The 22,915-nt window shown below is 45.8% G+C and overlaps 1 protein-coding gene across 2 annotated transcripts in view; it reads right to left on the bottom strand.

Moving 5' to 3' along the window:
• Positions 1-22,915, bottom strand: part of Prmt7 (protein arginine N-methyltransferase 7) — a 40,641-nt gene that overhangs the window by 6,542 nt on the left and 11,184 nt on the right. Inside the window, exons 5-13 of one of the 2 annotated variants that reach the window (NM_145404.1) lie at positions 17,834-17,942; positions 10,193-10,305; positions 8,118-8,359; positions 7,751-7,931; positions 3,840-3,967; positions 2,907-3,042; positions 1,775-1,858; positions 1,304-1,351; positions 407-496 (exon numbers count right to left, since the gene is read on the bottom strand). In NM_145404.1, coding sequence (NP_663379.1) covers positions 407-496; positions 1,304-1,351; positions 1,775-1,858; positions 2,907-3,042; positions 3,840-3,967; positions 7,751-7,931; positions 8,118-8,359; positions 10,193-10,305; positions 17,834-17,942 — 1,131 coding nt within the window. Of the gene's footprint in view, positions 1-406; positions 497-1,303; positions 1,352-1,774; positions 1,859-2,906; positions 3,043-3,839; positions 3,968-7,195; positions 7,704-7,750; positions 7,932-8,117; positions 8,360-10,192; positions 10,306-17,833; positions 17,943-22,915 lie in introns of those variants that run through there. The other variant, XM_006530828.4, reaches the window with a different exon arrangement.

Below are 22,915 nucleotides of genomic sequence, written 5' to 3'. Positions count from 1 at the left end.
TCTCAAAACACACAAGAGCCTGCAGGGAGCTGGAGTTTAGTAAGCCCAGGGTTCCTTCCTGACGAGCAGTTCTGGGGTGGGGGCGGGGTGAAAAGGCTGAGCAGGAAGAACCCCTGAAGGACTTTCTGTGAAGGGGAAAGGGAGAGGCAGACCTCTGTGTTCCCTAACCCCCACAGACCATTCTGCTCTCTGTGAGAGGCACAGGAGCCCAGGTCTATGCTCACTGGGCTTTATACAAACTCTCACCCACTCTCATAGTGTTGAAGGTGAGGTCTTGCCTGGCCAAGCTACATGAGAGACATCACACAGCATTTAGCCAAGGCAGCAGGGTGGGACTTAGGCCACCTTTGTGCTACTCTGACCCCACTCAAGCAGCCCCAGTCCAACATGAAGTCCCATTCCTTACCTTCTTGCCCTCCAGGTCTGCAGCTGTCAGCAACTCAGGCCGTTTATTGATGACACTGATTTTATCTTCCAAGTGGTTAACCTTGAAGATCTTTGAAAGACAGAATGTAACTGTTTACACTCATACATTGTTTTGGACCAGGGGAAAACAACTGCTGGGCAGAAGGTATATGCAGCTCTATGGTGGAGTGCTTGCCCAGTGTGCCAACGGCCTGGTTCAATCTGCAGCATCATAAAAAGCTAGAAACTAACACCTCTCAAAGTTACCATGTCTGCTGAGTTCTGACCAAATGGCTCTGAGATACCACTTTATCAGCTGAGGAAACATCTCTTTGGGGATCTCCTACAGACCAGGAAAAAGGTCATGAGCAAATGGCATCTCATCAGGCAGGACCTATATTGGTCTTGCAGTTTTGGTAGAGTAGGTCACTCCCAGGAACAAATCACTCAATTCTATTTACACAGAGATGTTAGCTTCTTAGTCTTATGTGAACTGAGAAAAGACTAAACTTCTTCAACTACAAGAACTAAAGGCAGAGCATAAACGTTTGCTTCTGACTGGATGCCAGAAGCCTGGCATGGTGGTGCACAACTTTAATCTCAGCACTTGGGAGGCAGAGACAGGCACACCTCTGTGAGCTTAGGCCAGCCTGCTTTACACAGTGAGTTACAACCCAGCCAAAGCAGTTAAGACCCAAGTTAGTGAGACCCTACCTCAAAAGCAAGCAAACAAAAATCCTACGTCTGCCCCAAAGCCAAAAGGCCTGCTCTGAGTTACAGCCATGAAGCAGGACTGGCTGTCTTCCAGCTCCTGGTTGCCATGCAAAGTCACCCATCCCAGACTTGGGAGGACAGGTCCAACAGGCCCCGCATGAATCTTGTAACAATTGTCACTTACCCTTTTCATCAGTCTATAGGAAGCTACTGAACTCTCAACTGTAAACACCTGAAGAGAACACAGGACATGGAGTTACAGAGGGTAGACACTCAAGAGGAAAGCCTTGTCAAGAGCATACTGAAACAACGGCCTGGCCTTGCTCCCTCCCTGGGACACAGCTACACTGGATATTCACTCTAGAAGGTGGCTAACGCAGAATCCTATGCTGCAGCTACGTAGCCATTATTTGTTCCTGACCATATATGGAAACAATAAACATCCTCAGCAACCAAGCCAAGCCCCCCATACCCACAAAAGCTGCATCTGCTTTGGTCCCAGATGGGATCATGCCTGGACCACACCATGCCCTAACTCAAGAGCCAACCTTTAAAAAAGTGAACAACAACAAACCGGAAAAGAAAAATAAGTAGAAGACTGAAAAGAGAAGAAGGGCCCTCAGAAAGCCAACAGGAAGGCCCGGCCCAGTGGTACCTGCTCCGCTCCGAGGTGATGGGCCAGCATGGAGAGGAGACTGCCATCACTCACACAAAGGCAGACGCTACCTGGCAGCAGCACCTGCAGGAAGGGGCAGATGAGCACAGGCTCCTCAGGCCTCAGAGCCGCCTGACAAGCTAACGGACGTGCTTCCCTCCCCAGTTCCACCCACAGGCTTTTTTTTTTTTTTGAGCTTTATTTTATGTGTATGGGTGTTTTGCCTTCATGTGGGTTTGTAGCCGCTGCAGGTTGTGAGTACAAGGAGTCAGATCCGGGTCCTTGGGAAGAGAGGCAAGTGCCCACAACCACCTTTGAGCCTCTCTCCAGGCCCAACAGATTTCTGAATACATCAGCTCTCATCTCCTCTTCCTCATAGCCAAGCTCAATTTTTTGACACCCCCACCCCCACCCCATCCCACCTGCCTCCTCAGCACACACGATAACCCGCTGTAGCCCTTACTCCTCACTTTCCCACGGGGGCCTGCTCTAGGAAACACCCTCCACAACCCAGTCAGAAGGCCCAGCTAAGACCTGCTACACTAGCAGGAAGGTGCCTTCTAGTCCATGGTGACAAATTTCTTCCCCATCTGGCCCATTTACCCTTCCTTCAAGGGGCTCCCTAAAAGTAGGGGTGCCTTTATGGGTCACAGATCCACTGGAGAAGGATTTATGCTTGGAGTCTTCTCTCCCCACAAAATGCATGCATGTGCAGATATATTTCTGTATACAACTCCAAGGGGTCCCGGAGACTCCTCCTCAACTCCACCCGGGCTGAAGCCTCGGTCAGAGAGCTCCACGGTCAGATTACATATTAGGGGATTTCAGAAAGGTGCAACAGATAAAAACAGAAGAGGCATAGCTGAAGGTGGGGCTGTGATCCCAGAGGAAAAGGCTTCCAGCAGAGCAGGTTTGGACGGGAAAGGCTCTCAGGGGAGCACTACGGGAAGACAGAACACCCGGCAGACCTCACAGAGCAGAGAACAAGGAGAATTCAGGACAAGCTCTCAGGCTCTTAGTGTCTGCTCCAGATGGAGCCAGGTGGAGATAGTCCAGCAACAAGGAGACAAAACAAAATGTCAACACACCATAAGCAGAGCAGTGAGACCCCCACACACAGAGAGACACTTACAGTCCTCAGGGCCTGGGCATAGTGATCAGTTCTGTCCTGATCATTGATTTCTCCAAACCGAGGCCGGTTCCAGAGCAAGTGAGCCTGACAGTCACACACAGGTCGCACTTGGTAGGCGCTGTCGTTCTCATCAGGGCTGAGCAGGGAGATGAAAAGCCAAACATAAGTGATAAATACTCCACACTGGAGGGGCTGGAGAGATGGCTCAGCAGTTAAGAGCACTGACTGCTCTTCCAGAGGTCCTAAGTTCAATTCCCAGCAACCATCATTCCCAACAACGTGGTGACTCACAACCATCTATAATGGGATCTGATGCCCTCTTCCAATGCATCTGAAGACAGCTACAATATACTCATACACATAAAATAAATAAATAAATCTTAAAAAAAAAAATTCCAAACTGGAAACCAGAGATCACGAGGACACAGCACAGGGAATAACACCAGAACTCAGCCTAGACCCTGGGAGATACATGCACAGGTCTCTCCGAGACCCTAGGTGAGTCTGGACACCAGCACAGTACAGGTTACAGAGCCCTGTGAGTCTTTATTTTTCTAGATTTGTTTTGAATAGATCTTATCAATCTATAGCAGTTTCTACACAAACACAAACACACTGATATACCCTGCCACAGACTTTTGCTTTGTAAATATTTTTTATTTTGTGTGTGGGGCTGGGGAGTACCGTAACACAACTGTAGAAGTCAGAGGACAACTTTTGGAACAGCTTCTCCTCCGGCACTATGGATTCTGGGGATTCAGATTTGGCTACAAGCCCCTTCACCCACAGGACCATCTTACCGGCCCTTACTTATTTCATTTTGTTCTGCTATAAATCTGCCCATTCAAATCTCTGCAAGGTCTGTCCATAGACAGTTTACATCAATGCAGTCTCTGAGAGCTAGTCCTCCACCCCAACAACAAGCAGGCATACCTGGTTCTCTGAAGGCTGTACCACACACAGTAGTCATCATGGTGGGCTACCAGGCACCGGGGTGAGCCCTGCACAACAGGCTCCTCCTGCGGCAGGAAGTACACACACTGCATCCAGTGGTCCCGCCACTGAAATGAGGAGCAGAGAGCCAGCTTTCACCAAGCTGTGACAGCAATGCTTCCAACCCAGCAGCCCAGAGCCAACTATCAGCTGCACAGAGACATGGCACAGACTCTAAGTGCCTACTACGGCCCTAAAGAGTAAGAAAAAAAAATCTAATCAGAGAAGCCAGTGTCCCAAAAGCTTTCTGGAAACTTCCTGACTTTAGAATACATCACTGAGGGCAGTGGTCTTCTGAGGTAACTTTAGAAGGGACAAGTGCAGTTTCTGCTCTCCTCACAGAGCAGCACTGTCTTAGCTACGGTCACTACTGCTGTAATGAAACACCATGGTCAAGAGCAGGTTGGGAAGGAAAGGGTTTATTTGATGGATGCTTCCACACTCTGATAATCATTGAAGGAAATCAAGAGGCGCTCAAGCAGGGCAGTAACCTGAAGGCAGGAGCTGAGGCGGAAGTCATGGAAGAGTGCTGCTTACTGGCTTGCTCATCATGGCTTGCTCAGGTCTGCTTTCTTACAGAGCCCAGGACTGCCAGCCCAGGGGTTATACAATGGCTAGGCCCTACATCAATCACTCATTAAGAAATTTCCCTGCAGCTGGATCTTATGGAGGCATTTTACTAACGCTAGCCTGTGTCAAGTTGACATACACTAGCTAGCACAAGAGCCAACGCTCTTACCTTCACCTGCTGGACTGGGAGTCATATTTCATTGGAAGGAAAAATTCTCTGGCTCACAACCAAAGCTGACCTAGTTGCCAAGGGGAAACCTTGTTTTAAGCCCTCTTGGGAGATATGGAAGGCTTTAAAACACAGGAAGGTCAAATATAATACATAGTATCTAACTGGATCCTAGACTAGGAAAACAAAAGCTAACACTTAAGGACAATTAAGGAAATCTCTTTCCTTTCTTTTTCTTTTTTTGGTTTTCCGAGACAGGGTTTCTCTGTGTAGCTCTGGCTGTCCTGGAACTCACTCTGTAGACCAGGCTGGCCTCCAACTCAGAAATCCACCTGCCTCTGCCTCTGCCTCCCGAGTGCTGGGATTAAAGGTGTGTGCCACCACACCCGGCTAGAAATTTCTATTTTGAACCATATTAGATGTTGTGGAATAGTATACTGTTAATTTTCTTAGGTGTTATGATAGTATTTTGCTTATGAGGAAAGTTTAGTTCTTGTAAGTATCAAAGAGTCAAGTTGTCAGATATTTGTAATTTACTATCAAATGACTGAGCAGAAACAGAGTGCAGTGAGGAAAGGAAGCAGAGACACAGCAAATGTGGAGAATAGTAACAATTATTAATTAAGCTGAAGATCAGTGTCCTTCTCACTTACTCTGCTATTCTACAATTGATCCAAACAACAATTAGGAAAATAGGGGCTGGGGAAGATGGCTTAATTGGTAAAGAGATTGCTGCAAAGGCGTGAGGGCCTGAGTTTGAATCCCCAGCACCGATGTAAGCTAAGCAGGCGGGTGTCTACAACCTGGGATGTGGGAGAGGGCAGAGGCATCACTGAGTGGGCAGGCAGCCAGCAGAGTCAAATAATCTATGAGTTTCAGGTTCAGTAAGAGATCATGTTTAAAAAATGAAGATGGGCTGGGCAGTGGTGGTGCACACCTTTAATCCCAGCACTTGGGAGGCAGAGGCAGAGGCAGAGGCAGAGGCAGAGGCAGGTGGATTTCTGAGTGGGAGGTCAGCCAGGTCTACAGAGTGAGTTCCAGGACAGCCAGGGCTACACAGAGAAACCCTGTCTCGAAAAAACCAAAAACCAAAACCAAAAAACAACAAAAACAAAAAACAAAAAGAAGACAGAAGGTGACTGCCCTCTAGCCTCCACACATCCATGCAGAGGCCCACCCACAGGGACATATGCACACACTAACAGTACTAACAAGTACATAGCTCATACATATACCACACTGTTTCACACATACCCAAAAGTTTAAAACAACTCAGTTTTTATAGTTTATTCCTTTGAATTAAATGGAGTCTTTAAGAGAAGTAAAATATTCTACATTATGAAACATGATTTACAGAGATTCTGACTGGACATTTAAAAACCCAGAGCAGCCAGATGGTGGTGGCGCACGCCTTTAATCCCAGTATTCAGGAGACGGAGGTAGGTGGATCTCTGTGAGTTTAAGAACAGCCTGGTCTACATAGTGAGTTCCAGGACAGCCAGGGCTACAGAGAAACTTTCTGGAAAAAAACAAAAAACAATCAACAAAACAAAACCCAGAGCATCAAATGTTAGGCAATGATTCTATCACCACCACACCTGACCGGTATATTCTTATAACCTATAATATATGTCTTGGTTTTTAGATTAAATAAGGTGTTAGCGTTTGAAAAAATTAGAAAGAATAAACTATCCTAAAAGTCTGTGCCTGAGTTAGATGTGTAGCACAAACCTGTGACCCCAGCCCTGAGGAAGCTGGGAAGGTGGACCATGAACTTGGGCCAGCCTGGGCTACCTTGTGAGATCAGGCCAGCTTGTTATATAGCAAGATCTTGTCTCACACAAGAAAGTAAAATTTAAAAAAGACATCTGGCTCAACTCTAATGGGGTGACCACCTGCTCATTGTTATTTCTAGAAACTAAGGAAACTAGGTCTTGTCAGACTCCAGTGGCAGAGATGCAAATGACGACAAGGCTTGTTGCACTTGCCTGAGACATAGCTCATCCACTTGTTCCTGGATTTATCAAAAAGGCAGGTATCTAAGATGTCTATTCAAATATAAAGGCTAACAGAGGACAAAGAGCTTAGGTTCGCTCCGGTTTGTTATTTCTCCCTATACTGTATGAATTGAACCCTGAGTGACCCAGGGTTCCCTAACACCTCCCTCCCCCTCCTACACACCCTATACCAGGAGGCTGTGAACTCTGCACCTGTGCCCTGAGAGCTGCCTGTCTACTGACAGACACAGCGTGAGAGACACAGGTCCTTAAAGGTGGCCTTTCTGATATCCTTTTCCTACAAAATTAAGGATACGATGATTATCTTGCAAGTGCATCACTCTGTACATAAGCAAAAGTACCCAGGGCCCTAACATCTGTCACTTCCATCCAAGTTGGACTGTGTCACCAAACTTTCTGATTTTTATTTACTAATAGGTAAAATATAGTATTTCATTTGAGTTCATTTATGTTGTTTTATTGCATAGCAGTTTAAAGGTGAAAATTTACATGTTGACTAGTATTTCCATTTTCTAGTTCATATTCCTCGGCTCATTTACCCTGAGCTGGAGAAGGTGGATTCTGAATCAGAGGCAGTGAGGTTGTAGTTCTCCACTCCCAGTTGACTGAGCCCCCTGGACCACAGCAGAAGGTGAGGAGGTGTGCAACTATGCCAGGACAAGGAGAATGAAGGAACTAATTCACTAAGACTTTGTTGCTCACTGCGGCCACTGGTGTCAGCCATCCAGAGAGGAGAGGTCGACCTTACGACACACTGGCAGGCTGTGCTGATTTTATTTCTTATCATTTTTCTTTGTAGTAATTGAGAGATGCAAATATCTCAGTATGTTCAGACTCATCTTGGAGAGCAGGCCACCGTTTTTCATCACTGCTACATAGTCAGCTGTGCTCACTATGTAGCGCAGGGAATCGCGCATGCTATGAAAGTGCTCGATCACTGAGTACATTCCCGGTCCCTAGTCCTTGCATGTGTGCATGTCTGTCTTCCCAAAAGACAATTTCTTCTTTGCCTTTGACTGATACAGTGATCTAGGGGTAAAAAGAAACAAAAGTTCCCTGACTTACATGGAATGTGCTCAGCTCCTGCCTCTTACCTGAAGCTCCTGCGGATCTGTCTGTGCCCAAAAGGGTGCCATGGTGCACTTGATCTTGCCCTCAGGGTCCATTTCAATGTCCCACCAGGACAGAACCACCTGTGCTTGGCCAGACGCCAAAGGTACAAACTGCCTGCTATGGCACGCTGCCGAGCTGCTGACTTGCTTGCTGAAGTCCACGCTGTGGAAGAATATTTGGGAACTTAAGCATAATTTAACTCACACACACTCCTCTGTTAAGCTTCCACAGAGACCTGCCCAACAATGGTACTGATGTGGAAAGGACTCAGCTAGGTTTCTGTTCCATAAAAGAAGACATCCGATCAAATGTCTCAAAGAACAGCCACCCAGGGAGGGTCTGCAGTACCTGAACATTGGCAGCACATCACTGAGGACAGTGAAGTCAGCAGGCGACACCTGGTTCAGCTGAATGTCACAGACTGAAGGCGCACCAGGACACCTCTCCAATTCTGAGGGGGGGACGATGACCTGCTCGCCTAGACTCGTCCGGACACGGACGGGAAACAGCTTGTTCCAGGACCACATCCTTCGGGACTCCACCAGCTGGGCATAGACAGTTGCCCTGTGTGGCACTGCCTCGCAGTCTTCCTAGGTTTACAGCACAACACCAACAACACAGCAGTAAGTCAGGTGCCTCCTCACCAGCGCCTCACGCGTGTCCAAAGTTTCCACAGTTGCCTGACTTAGTAACTCTAACACCTTCCCTGCCAGGAGAGTAAACTGCTTTCTGCCCTACTTCTTGAAAGAAAAGCAAGCACACCATGCCTAAAATGATCATTATTTTTAAAGACAACATCTTGTCGTGTTATGTAGTCTAGACTAACCACCTACTTACAGTCTTTGTGCCTCAGCTCTGAGTACTAAAAGGACTTAAGGTGAGTTCCTAGTTACCTAGAACTGTTAAATGTTGTGAGAATTTTGGTTTCTTAAAAAAAACAAAAACAAAAACGAAAATAGGACTGTGCTTTCCTTTCAATCCCAGGTGTGGGTACTATGATCTAGTAGAGGCGAGATTTTACCAGCTGCGGAGAGTTTCTGTGATTGTGTGGTAATTTGAATTTTGGGAACTTTTCATAAGGTATATAAATGCTATGGGGCCTCAAAAGGCAGGGTGGGTGGGTTGTTGATCAGTTTCTTAAGCAGCCATACACAAAAAAAGAAACAACAAAAAGAAGAAATTAGGTATCTTGATGATAAAGATCAAACTTGCCCCAGGGAACTCGAGGGCCCTATCAGCAGAAAGCAGTCTAACCGCACCTGCTTTCCCACCCTGCCTTTACTCAGGGATCTCTTTACCCTTTTTCCTCTCTCATCTAGTGTTGAGGAGTTGAAAGGGCAGGGAAGGGGAGAAGAACCCCAGAACATTAGACAGAAGCCTTCCTGGATGTGAACACAATGAGCAGCCAGCTGCCCACTCGGGCCTGCTGGGTTTGTCCAGCACACATGCGCATTCTACTTGGGGGACATGAAAGTCTTCCTGCCCCCAAACACTAGGGAACCAGGAATATTAAACACACTGGGGCCGGGCGGCGGTGGCGCACGCCTTTAATCCCAGCACTCGGGAGGCAGAGGCAGGCGGATTTCTGAGTTCGAGGCCAGCCTGGTCTACAAAGTGAGTTCCAGGACAGCCAGGGCTATACAGAGAAACCCTGTCTAGAGAAAATACACACACACACACACACACACACTGGGGCCTCTGCTTAATGGAGGAAATAAAATACCTGTTTTCCCACCAAGAGGTCTGGAAGTGGACACTGACAATGACTTGATGACCTTCTGTCTCTGTGGAGGCAGACTTCACCTAGATCCCCCACAAAGTTTATCCCAGACTCTCCCTCCCTAGGCCTTTATCTTTAACCGGACGCATCCGTAGGGGAGATGTCACATGCATTTCAGACTGCTGACTTCTACACTATCAGTCAGGGACGACACTAGATTCTAGGCCTTTTAGCCCTGGACCCCACCCTCATCCGCACATGAGTTTCTATGCAGTCACATCTTATGCTTTATTGTACACCTAGAATTGGAACAATTACCAGGAAACCTAGAACGGGGATGATTGTTGGGGGTGGGGGGGGCTGACAATGAAGCACCTGGCATTAGACTCCCCGAAGTCTGATCTAGGGTGACAAAGTCAATTGGACACCTGCAGAGTCCCCCTCACCTCCTTGGCTGTGGTTCTAACTCCCTGCCTAATAGTCCTATATCATTCTGCATGCATCTCCAGGCCCTGGAAACCCAGCCGGGAAGGGGAGTCTTCACAGCTGGGAGTTATAAGCAGAAGTTTCCCCAGCTCAGCACTGCCGCCTGAGTGGACGCCTGCCAGGAACTCAAGGGAGGCCCGGGGCGTATGGAGATTCTGAAGGGCTGTGTATGATGGCTGCAATCCCAACCCTCCCAGGGAGGGCTCTGAGCCACTACCTGGACAAGATGCTTGTGTGCATGCTCATAAGAGGGCAGCGCTCCCTCCCCAATCAGCTCTGTGTCAAACAGCTCCGTGATCAGAATGTTAGCACGACACGGCAAGTCACCATCTGAAAACGAGAGAACAGAGTCAGAAACTCGCAACAGACTAGGAAAGATATTTATGACAAATACATCAAAGAGACACATCGAAAGTCGGAGCTGGAGAAATGACTCAGGGGTGAGAGCATGTGCTGCTCTTGCAGAAGACCCAAGTTCCATCCCTAGCACACGCATCTAGCAGCTCAGAACCCATTCTATCCAGCTCCAGATCTGATGCCCTCTTCGGGGCTCTGCCCACAACTGCACTCACATGTTCAGGAATCATGCGCGCTCACACACACACACACACTTTAAAATAAATCTTAAAGAAAAATAAAAAAGTTCAGGCCATTGAGAGCAGATACTCATGCTGAAGTATCTGGAAATATATCTGTAACTCACTTTCCAGTGGTTAAAAACCATTGACACGGTAACAACAGAGTCAGGAATGAGTCCTCTCTGCACTGCTCTTTCTGGCTTTATCACCAAGAGCCTGCTTGCACTTCTTTCAACTCTCTGGTATTTCTAAGAATGGGGGAAAGGATGGAACTTCTTAGAGCCTGGCATTTATCAAATGAGTGTAAATGTATGAGGGGCGATGTAAAGGAGCCTGGAAAAATGGCAGCTGCACCAGGTGTGTCCTAATTCATCACAGGAATGCAATGGATAGTTGAACAACTGTTACCACACAGACTCAGGGTAACCCATCTCTGAGGTACAGGTTCCAAACTTAGATGCTAATTTTAAAGCCTCAGAACAGGCTCCTGGGGGGATCACATTTGGAATTAGAAGGTAAGTAATAAAGTACCAAAGGCCGATGCCTAATCCTAACATTCAGTAGCCACACATAGTGAGGCCAGCCAGGGCTGCAGAGCAGACCCTTTCTCAGAAAACAAAAAGCAACGAAAGTGAGAAAGAAGAACCAAAATTAGGAGACATAACTGGGTACTGGAAAAAAGAAAACAAACTTAAAAAACCCAGAACGCAGAAGTAGCACCACTGTGGCAGCTAAAGAGGAAAACAGAGGAAGACTTCTAACTTGCCAATGAGGACCCTCTTGTGCAGGTTGCAGCAGTACACACCTATAGTCCCATCACCTCGGAGGCAGAAGCAGGAGGCCTGTATGTTTGAGGACAGCCTGGGCTACATAGCAAGACTCTCGGTAAAACAAAAAACAAAACAAAAACCTCAGCAAGCCACCTCTTAAGATGGGGGACTTGAAGCCAGGTGTAGTGGTGCACACCTTTAATCCCAGCACTCCAGAGGCAGAGGTAGGTGGATCTCTCTGAGTTCCAGGCCAACCAGGGCTACATAGAAAAACTCTTTGAGAGGAAGAAGAAGAGGGAGGGTGAAAGAGAGAGAAGAACTGTTAAAGCTGTCATTGGGGTGTGCTGACATTTTCAGAGGTTTAGTCCACTATCGTCATGGTGGCAGGGAGCATGACCACGGGTGTGGTGTTGGACCTGGAGCTAAGAGCTACATCATGATCAGCAAGCAGAGGGTGCCTAAGCTTGGAACCCCCACACTTCCTCCAACAAAGCCACACCTCTTAATCCTTCTAAACAGTGTCACTCCCCGCTGACTAAGCCTTCAAACATATGAGCCTATCTATGAGGGCCACTACACTCTAACCGCTGAAGGGGCACAATGGACAAGTTGTGTGATTCCAACAGGATGCAGAAGAAACTCCAATTTGGTGCCAACCTGGGTTACAAAGTAAGGCCTTGCAAAAGAAAGGAAGGAAAGAGGAAGGAAGGTAGGTTGGTTGGTTTGCAGGTTGAGTGAGAATGTCTCCTATACGCTTAGATGTCTGAATACTTGGTCCCCACTTGGTGGTGCTGTTTGGGTAGCTGTAGGAGGTATGGCCTTGCTGGAAGAATTATGCTACTGGGAGTGACCTTTGAGGTTCAAAGCCAGGAGCCACTCTCGGTTTTGCTGTCTGCCTCTTGCTTCCTGTTCAAAATGTAAGCTCTCGAGCTTGCTGCTCCAGCCAACAAGCCTGACTACTGCCAAGTGAACTCATGCTGATGGTGAGGGGCTATTATCCTTCAGGATCTGTAAGTCCCAAACACCCTTTCCTTCTGAAGCTGCCTTGGTCATGATGTCTCATCACAGCAACAGAAAGCTAACATGTATAAAAGATGATAAAAAGTATCGGCAATAAGAAATATGACTAATTTTGGTGTACATATACAACAGCACACTGCTTAGCAACAAATAATGCTGAGAAACAAAGACCAAGAAGTAGACATGCTAACACAGATGGGGAAAGTTCTCCGGCCTCAAGCTTTCACAAAGAACCACACACAAGCAACTGAGGAAAGCTTGGGATGGGTTGGTGGGTAGGGGTGACAATCTTCAGAAGGGAAGACATACCAGTCAGTCCTGAAAACATACATACAAGTAATGTCATATAGACTGAGCAGGCTATATTTATATATTTAGGAAAAGTGTGTGTGTAAAATAAATAGATAAAATGGGGGAAATGAATTTGAAAAAGAACAAAGAAGTATATAGGAAAATGATGAAGAAGAGGGGGAAATGATGTACTTATAACCTAAAAAATAATTAAAACAAACAAACAAACAAACAAAACGGCTGGAGAAAACTGTTAGGTGCCAGGCCAATCTGAGTACTAGCAATCTTAAAAGAAAATAGGTGTGCAAAGGACAGTGTTGTGCAGTCATTTAAAGATAATCTTTACATAGTGCTAGAGAGATGGCTCAGCAGTTATTAAGAGCACTGACTGCTCTTCCAGAGGTCCTGAGTTCAATTCCCAGCAACCACATGGTGGCTCACAACCATCTGTAATGAGATCTCATGCCTTCTTCTGATGTGTATGAAGACAGATACCCCATACTCATAAAATAAATCTTATTTTAAAAAATTTTAAAAAGATGGCCTTCACAAAAAGCAGTGAGATCACAGGAAGTGGTGCTGAAGGCGCCTCCAGGAACAGAAGAGACTTCAGCAGCTGTGACATGCAGTGAGAAGTTTAGTTTCTTTAAAAACACAGAAATGTTACGTGAATATGTTTTTGCCTTAACCCCAGGTTGGGATATGGGGCTGCTTCCGATTGTGATTGTCTGCAGCAGCTGACTCTGATTTGGAATTCTGGGGACTCTTGGGAGGTATAAAAATGCCTGACAGGGCTGCTGCTACTGCTCCAGCTGTTGTTGCGGGCAAAGAGACTACAAGAAATCGGATATCCTGACTTCGAAGACCAAACTTGTCCCAAGGAACCTGATGCCCCAGTCAGTAGTCTAAGGAGACCGATGACCCCTTTCCCCTCTAACCTTCTTTCTCTTCTACCTAGTGTTGGGAGATTTTAAGGGAGTGGAGGGGAGAAGGAAGGTAGGAAAAAGAACACAATAAAGTAGTCAAAAGTTCTGCTACAGTGGCTTGCTTCTGCTACTGCCTTAACCTAGACAGGAAGTAAACGGAATTAGGTAAGCAATGGAGAAGGTGAGCAAAAACCATGAGGCTGTGAGAGATTAGCTAGGAGTCTAAGAAGTTCAGTGTAGGTGTGCACCAGGTGAGTAAAATGGCAAGAGATGAGAGGAGACAGCAGATGGTGTTTAAACGTTAGATGTCACGGATGGGGACCTCAAAGAATTCTGAGAAAAGGTAGCATGACCAGTCAGTATGAACAATGGTGTACTATTCTAATAGCCTGTGTGAGATATTGGAGGCATAGTGGAGATGAGGAGAGGCGTGGTCAGTGGGAAACACACTCAGGAAGTAAAATGAATCATCAAAGACGATGGCTTGGGTGATTAGATTCTAAGTACCTGTGTGTGAGCAGTAAAGTAACAAGTTCCACTCTGGATATATGACTTCTCTTTCTAGATGCCATTATATGTACCTTTTCCAAAGGTATTCTGAGATCTTTTTTTTTTTTTTTTTTGGTATATATGTATCAGGTTATACTTTCTGCCAAAACTATAACAATTTCTGACCTGAAGATAAGGTTCTAACACCTTCATTAAGAAAACTGGGCCAGCTGGGCATGGAGGTGCAATTCTTTAATCCCAGCACTTGGAAGGCAGAGGCAAACAGCTATCTGGTTGTTCGAGGCCAGCCTGGTCTACATAGCAACTTCCAGGACAGCCAGAGCTACATAGAGAGATGCTGTCTCCAAAGAGAAAAAAGAAAAAGGAGGGGAGGGGAGGGAAGGAGAGAAGAGAAAAAAGAAAATTGGCCCTAGGGACTGACTGGAGAGATGGGTCAATGGATAAAAACACTGGCTGCTTTTCTAGGGGAACGAGGTTCAATTCCAAGCACCCACACATGGTTAACAACTGTCTCTAACTCCAGTTCCAGGGGATAAGGCGCCCTTTTCTGACTTCTTCAGACAATGTACTCACATGGTGCACAGAAATACATGTAAGTGCACACATGTATTTTTTTTTAATGTATTTGAAAGAAAGAGAGAGAGGGAGAAAACTTTAGATGCCCTAAGAATAGTAAGCTGAGCCGGGTGGTGGTGGTGCACGCCTTTAACCCCAGCACTTGGGAGACAGAGGCAGGTGGATTTCTGAGTTCGAGGCCAGCCTGGTCTACAAAGTGAGTTCCAGGACAGCCAGGGCTACACAGAGAAACCCTGTCTCAAAAAAAAAAAAAACCAAAAAAAAAAAAAGAATAGTAAGCTGTTCCTTCTAAGAAATGGCAGCAGTCTGGGGCAGATGGCTCAGTGGGTGTCATGAACCTAAAGTCCCCTGGAGAGAAAGGCCCTCAGTGAGGAGTTGCTTCCATCAGACTCACCTGCATGCATTGTCTCCAGTGTTGATTAATATGAAAGGGCCCAGCCCTCTGTGGGCCTGGACTGTATGAGAAAGGTAGCTGAATGTGAGCCTGGAAACAAACCAGCCATCAGCTTCCCGCCACCGCCACCGTTTCCGCTTCGAGTTCCTGCCTAGGCTTCCGTCAATGGTGGAATGGACATAAGTGTGGAGAGTTAACTTTGACTGACTTCTTTTTTTTTTTTTGTTTTTCGAGACAGGGCTTCTCTGTGTAGCCCTGGCTGTCCTGGAACTCACTCTGTAGACCAGGATGGCCTTGAACTCAGAAATCCACCTGCCTCTGCCTCTGCCTCCACCAGGTCAGGCTTGACTGACCTCTTACTTGTGATTAATTATGAATGAGTCTGCTGACATCTGCCTTTGTTGTTAATTAAGACATTTAAGATGGGTGTTATTACCTGACAAGTTCCTCTGCTTACACACATTTTCTAGAGAGACTGTCCTAGCCTTAGTCAAACATAGATACTGAGTACCATAAACTTGGCAAGAATTTATAGTCACTGTTTATATTCCTGGAATTGACTATGGTTTGTGTGGCTCGCCTTTAAAAGACACTGAGAGCACACACTTGCTTCCCGGCATGGTCCTCCCAGCAGCCTGCCTGTCTCTTGCATCTTCCTTCTGCCTGTCCTACAATCATCCTCACTCCCCAGTCGTGGTTTCTAATTGACTGACCAGCAGGCTCCGGCAAATAAGGCAAGTAAAACCCCTTCCTTCCCATTTGCTTTGTTCATGGTGTTTATCACAGCAAAAGGAAAGCAAGCTAGACAGTGAGTAAAAGCCCTTGCTGTGAAAGCAAGAAGACCTGAGTTCAAATCCCTATGGCCGTGTAAAGCTAGCATGTCCTTCCAGCATCAGGAAGACAGAGACAGGAATCACAGGTGCTCATTAGACAACCAGTCCAGCTGAAAGAGCAAGCAAGGTCCAGTGAGAGAGCATTTCAAAAGATAGGGTGGCGGGCGGCCAGGCATGGTGGTCCTCACTCCCCTGTAGTCCCAGTACTCTGGAAGCAGAAGCAGTGTATCTGTGAGTTCAAAGATGGCCTTGGTTAGAGAGCGAACTCCAGTCAGCAGAGCTACTTAAGTAGGTCATATCTCAATTTATTTATTTATTTTATTTTATAAAAAAGTTGGAGACCAATGCAAGAAGACATCTGAAGTTCCTCTCTGGTCTCTGAATATACACACGAGTGCACCTGCGCGTATACACACACACACACCTCGCTTATACACACCATACTATACACACCATACTCAGACACTGGGGAAAGGAGAAAAAAAGGTGAGAATTTACTAAGCTTTACTATAGATTTAAGGAGTGTTGAGAGAGACAGACAGAGTGACGTTTCAGAAGAGAACAGCACATACAATAGACTCACGTGAGGGGCTTGCTTCTCAGTGGTGGCTTGACTGTGACTTTGTTCAGCCAGGCATAGTGTGCAACCTTTAACCCCAGCACTGACCATTCAGAACTGTGTGGGTCTCTGTGAGTTTGAGACCAGCCATCATCTACAATTATGAGTTCCAGACCAGTCAAGGCTACATAGTGAGACCTTGTCTCAAAAAACAATCATTCAAACACATGAATCTACGGGGGCCATATCTATTCAAATATCACAATACCAGGCTCTATACTATATTCTTAAGTAAATATATTCGTTGAAGTATCCTTGTCATATTAATTTACACTGAGATAATGGGTCCAGCGTGGCAGCACATGTAATCCCAGCACTCAAGACCTTCAAAAGAATTTTCATAGTCAGGAATTTATTTGAGGAAGCCTAAACTGAACACATACCACACACACACACACACACACACACACACACACACACCACAGAAACTTTTTAATTAGTTGAACTTACTGATTTCATTTTTGTGTGTTTTGCCTGCATGTATGTCTGCACAACGTGTGTATGCTTTGTGCCCACTAATGTCAGAAGGCATGCAATACCCTGGTACCAGAGTTATGGATGGTTGTGAGCTACCATGTGGTGCTAAGAATTGAGCCTAAGTCCTCTAAAGGAGCAAACAGTGCTCTTGAACCCTGAACCCTCTCTCCAGCTCTACATTTGGGTTGGTTTTTAAAAAGATCTTCTACATAGTCCAAGCTGACTTGAAACCCAGGATCTTCCTCCTGCCTCAGCTTCCAAAATGGTTGAGCTTACCCATCCCTAGCTTCAATTACTTGTATTTTAGGGTCTTACCATAATCACAGCCGGGGCCTTATGCAACCAAGCCACTGTTCCACTGGCTACATCCCTACTCCCAGAGTAATTGTTTTTTTAATGAGAAAAACAAAACAAAACAAAATCAGGTGTGATAATACACATGCCTACAGTTCTCAGGAGGACCAAGGCCAACCTCAACTACAGAGCAAACTCAAGGCTAGCCTGTACTGTATTAGATCCTGATGGTCTTGACAAAGTGAACTTAAAATAAAATACTGACTTTAAATAGATCCTTCAATCCTAAAACACTGCATCTTGAGAGCTGGCAATGGCCATGAAGACCACAGCCTGTCCCGGGACTTCCCCACACAGCTTGGCTATGCTCGACAGCTTTCAAGGAACATGTGGAATTTTCTAAGTTTCAAACTCCTGACTACAAAGACTTTTCTTGCTACCTCAAGTTTCACAAAAGTTGGGCTACCCAAGAATTCCAACATGCTTAAAGCAAAAGCAGCTTTCTTGTGTGTGGCTGACTTCTGCTGTTCACACAGAGCTTCCCACACAGGAGCTCCGGCGGGCGCTCACCTGGTCCGACTGTCACCTCAGTGGAGTGCTTGTTAATGACTTTAATCTTATCACTGAAGCCATTCCTCTCCACAATCTTCACAGCAGCCTCAGCCATAGGCTTAAAAACCTATACATCGGAAAAAGGAGCAGGAGAAGACAGGGAGGGAAAATGAGCAACGTGCTACTTAAAACCAAAACCTTACAACAAGCTAGCAAGATAGTATCTGACTCTGGTCTCATAATTTGATGCTAAAAGTGTTTTATTCTCCAAATGGGTCATGAAAATGACCACAAAAGGATGAAGTCCAACCAGCTACTGTGTCTGCTATCCCAGAATTCAAGAGGGTAAGGCAGGAAAATTATGATGAGTTAGAGACAAGCCTGAGCTACAGAGTGAAACTGACTCAATACTTTCCACCTGAACAAAAAGATAAAAGTTCAAATCCCATTTCATGCCAGCTACGTGGAAAGGAAGGGATCTTGCACTACCTAGTAAGGGCAGTAGGTGTCGCTGCCATGGTAAAGACAGTAAGAACAGAGCCCTCCGACAAACCTAGGGATGCATGCTTTGTGTTAGTGTGTTATGTTCAGAATTGAGCCAGTCCCAAAGCACGGCCTGTATTCCCTATGGCACGTGGGACCCTCTACAACGTAAACCCCTTTACTCTCCCAGCCGCACCGTTTTGTAACCCACATGATCCTCTCCAGCAAGTCTGAACTTTCCTTCCTCATCTGCCAAATCGAATCCTACTGGAGGCTGGGAATGGTGAACCATGCCTGTAATCTCAGCACTTGGGAAGTGTAGGTAGGAGGAGTAGGAGTTCAAGGCCAGCCTAGCTACATAGTAAGTTTGAGGCCAGGCTGGGCTACATAAGACCCTAGTGTGTAAAGCAAACATACAAACACAACCCACAGGGAAGCACCAAGCTTTTCCTCCAGAAGTCATGAGCCCCTGAGCCCTTCTCTAGCCCCTAAATCCTGACTTTTGAACCTGCCTCGTCTGGATCTCACAGCTCTAACCATAAAAACACAGAAACTCCCAGAAATACAAAGTAGAAACAAATAACAGGATATTTTCTTTTTCTTTCTAAATTGTTTTCTGTATTTTCTACCATGAAAATTATTTTGTTTTTTCTTTCTTTCTTTTTTAAATATTTATTTATTTAATGTATATATGAGCATCCTATGTCTGACACACCAGAAGAGTGTATCAGATCCCATTACAGATGGTTGTGAGCCACCATGTGGTTGCTGGGAATTGAACTCAGGACCTCTTGGAAGAGCAGTCAGTGCTCCTAACTGCTGAGCCATCGCTCCAGCCCCGATTTTGGTTTTTCTACTACTGAAAAAAGTTGTGTGTGTATCTGTGTGTATGTATATATTTATATTTATATGTGTGTGTGTGAAGACTGTATGTACTCAGCTGGGGGGAAACAATCATTTCTAAAATGTAGTTTTTTCCACACGTGGTCTCTGGCCTCTAACCCTGTTCTCAATCACTTCGTCTGAGCCTCTAAAATGGTCACAAGCTCAGCATCTTCCTCCTCCTGCTGCTGCCCTTCCCTAAACCTCAGTCACCACAGCCTCTCCTCAGCCCTGCTCAAGACCTCATGGGGTTGGAAAGACAGTGCACCTCAAGTGTGTGGCACTATTTTGGGGTTTTTTTTTTTTTTTTTTTTTTTTGGTTTTGGTGTTTTTGTTTGTTTGTTTGGTTGGTTGGTTGGTTTTTTGAGACAGGGTTTCTCTGTATAGCCCTGGCTGTCCTGGAACTCACTCTGTAGACCAGGCTGGCCTCGAACTCAGAAATCCTCCTGCCTCTGCCTCCCGAGTGCTGGGATTAAAGGTGGGCGTGGTACTAATTTTGATTGTCACTTGGCACAATACAGCGTTGCTTGAGAAGGGCATGTCTGCATTAGACTGGCCTGTGAACAGGCCTGTGAGGGATTTTTCTTAATTGGGTGAACAGATCCACCCTGAATCCTGACCATGGACTAGGTCCAGGACTGAATGGAAGAGAAAGCCAGCTGAGCACAAGCCTGCTGCATGTATCACTCGTTACTTTCTGCTCTTGGCTGGGAATACAAATCAACTAGCTGCTCAAATTCCTGACACCCTGACCTCTCCCCAGTGATAAACCATAACCTGGAACTGTGAACAAGGAACCCCTTAGCCCCTAAATTGCTTGTCAAAACCGGAGATGGAGCTATGGCAGCGGTGCAGTGTGAGGAGTGGGTATCAGAATCCACCATCCATGTAAACCCGGCATGGGTGGAACAGTCCCTCTGCAATCCCAGACCACAGGAGCCTGGCCCAAAGGAACAAGACACTCAGTTTAAACGAGCTGGATTGGCTAGTTCTGAGTCCAAGCAGCCCTACATCAGCATATAAGGTGGAGACGGGCTGAGGAAGACACCAATGTCAGCCTCTGGCCTCCACATACACGCACACAAACAGGCAAACCCAAACATACCATCCTCTCACCCTAACTATGAACAGACACGAACAATGAAGAGGACTTCCCCACACCTACTATTCCCTCCCTCAAAACAGGGGCATTGGTGCAGTATGGGAACTGACCTGCTTTAAAGTGATGACCCATCTGGCTTGAGGGGAACTAAATCCCTTTGTCAATTATTTTGGCCAATTATAGATGCAAGGAGAGATTTGCCGGAAATGTCTATGAAAAGCCTGCTGCTTTTAAAAGAGAAGCTAAGTCCTGTCTGCATCCCCAGAGGCTCTTCAGCTGTTCTCCCACAGCCAGCAGAGCTCTAAGCCTTCGAAGGACGGTGGTCCAGCAACACAGCACAGTAAGATTCATACAGACCGAAGATGGCTCACAAGTACTTACTGCATTACAGGAAACCAGAAGTCGGTTCCCAGGACCCACATTAGTCAGCTTAGAAGCATGTATAACTCGACCTGATGCCTTCCCTCCCTTTTGTCTGAGGTCACCGACATGGGTATATGCACATACGCATGCATGCATGCATACACACACACACACACACACACACACACACACACACACACACACATGTTCGCGCACACAGGCATATATAAATAAAACAAACTCTTAAAAAAAATTAGGGGCTGATGAGATACCTCAGTGCTTAAAAGTACACACTGCTCTTCCAGAGACCCATGCTTACACACTAGATTCGAGGATTTAATGCCTCCTTCTGGCCTCCATGGGCACCTATACTCATATGCCTCCCCCCAATTAATCAAAAACAAAATCTTAAAAAATTATTTTATTTTAAAGGTCATTAATAAAGTGGGCAGTAGTAGTACACACCTTTAATCCTACCACTCAGGAAGTAGAGGCAGGCAGATCTCTTAAATTCGAAGCCAGCCTGGTATACAGAGTGAGTTCCAGAATAGCCAAGGATAACAGACAGCCAAGGAAATAGAGAAACCCTATCTCCAAAAACAAACAAACAAACAAAGCTCATAAATGATTTCCTATTGCCAACTCAACAACTGTTAGTCTTTACCCAGCCAAACCTTTTTTTTTTTTCCTTTAAGATTTGGGGTTTTGTTTTGTTTTTGTTGTTGCTGTTGTTGGGTTTTTATTTTTGTTTTTGGGCTTTTGTTTTGTTTTGTGTGGTTTTTATTTATTTATTTTATGTATAAGTTCTCTACTGCATGTATACCTGCATGCCAGAAGGCAACAGATGCCTTAACTGGTCATGAACCACCACTGTAGGTGCTGGGAATTGAACTCAGAACCTCTGGAAGAGCAGCCAGTGCTCTTAACCACTAAGCCATCTCTCTAGCCCCTCAGCCAAACTTTTATACCTACTTATACTATCTAACATATTAGCAACATATAGCTAGTTAAAATGGAATAAAATAAACAACTCATTCCTTGAGTACTTGGTAGCTGTGGTGATTTGACTAAAAATGGCTACCATAAGTTCATATATTAGAATGCTTAATTACCTGAGAGTAACATCATTTGAAAGGATTAGGTGTGGCCTTGTTGGAGGAAGTGGATCATGATAGGTAGGCTTTGAGGTTTTAAAAGTCTACTCCAGGTCCAGTCTCTCAGACTGCCGAATTAGGCTGTAGCTCTTAGCTACTTCTCCAGCACCACACCCACCTGCCACCATCCTCTGTGACATGATGATACTGTAAGCAGGTCCACAGTTAAATGCTTCCTTTTGTAAGAGTTGCCTTAGTCATGGTGTTTCTTCACAACAACAGTGTCTGAACTACAACCATATGTCACTGGGGCCCACTGTATCAAACACCACCACTGGGCTGGTGAGATGGCTCAGTGGGTAAGAGCACCCGACTGCTCTTCTGAAGGTCCGGAGTTCAAATCCCAGCAACCACATGGTGGCTCACAACCATCTGTAACAAGATCTGACACCCTCTTCTGGAGTGTCTGAAGACAGCTACAGTATACTTACATATAATAAATAAATAAATCTAAAAAAAAAAACAAACAAACAAACACCACCACTGACAGTCTTCTCCTAGCTATACCTGGTGAGCACTACCTCCTTTCCAAGGTTTCCATGATCTGCTCTGTTGACTTCTACAGTACTCTACCTTCTGGGGTCATTTCCTGTCTGAACTTGACTTCACTGGCCACATGTTTCCAAGTTTAGCTCTTTCCCCTTCCCTCCTCAAGCAATCTCACTGCTAACTTTATGCTGGTGAGTACCAAGTCCACCTGTATACAGCCTTTTGTGTGCTTAGGGACAGAACCAGAGTCCTGCCTGCACTCCTAGCTCCTATTTGTTTATTTGCCTTTTTCGCTGAAGATCAAGCTCCTTGCATGCTAGCAGGTATCATGCTAATGAGCTACCTCCCCAAAGCTTCTTTTGCTTATTGACTGTAGGACTTAAGTCCTTAACAATTCTGAGTCCTAGCTCCTTCTTTTGTAACAAGGATAACAAAATTTACTTTGAAGCTATCAAGGGGATCATTCTAAAACGTAACTTCTTTGTATCTGCGTGACACCTTGGCAATGCTTTGGTTTTGGTTGGTGTCATCTGCTTACTTTGGATTCTTCAAGTACAACGTCACATAGCCCAGGGTGGCCTCACTCCTGACTCATCCTGCTTCTCTCTCCCAAGTACTAACATCTAA

The sequence above is a fragment of the Mus musculus genome, chromosome 8 (assembly GCF_000001635.26).
Source record: "Mus musculus strain C57BL/6J chromosome 8, GRCm38.p6 C57BL/6J".
Classification (NCBI taxonomy): domain Eukaryota; kingdom Metazoa; phylum Chordata; class Mammalia; order Rodentia; family Muridae; genus Mus; species Mus musculus.
The sequence above is the reverse complement of the archived record's forward strand: the minus strand, read 5'-3'. Positions and strand labels throughout refer to the sequence as shown.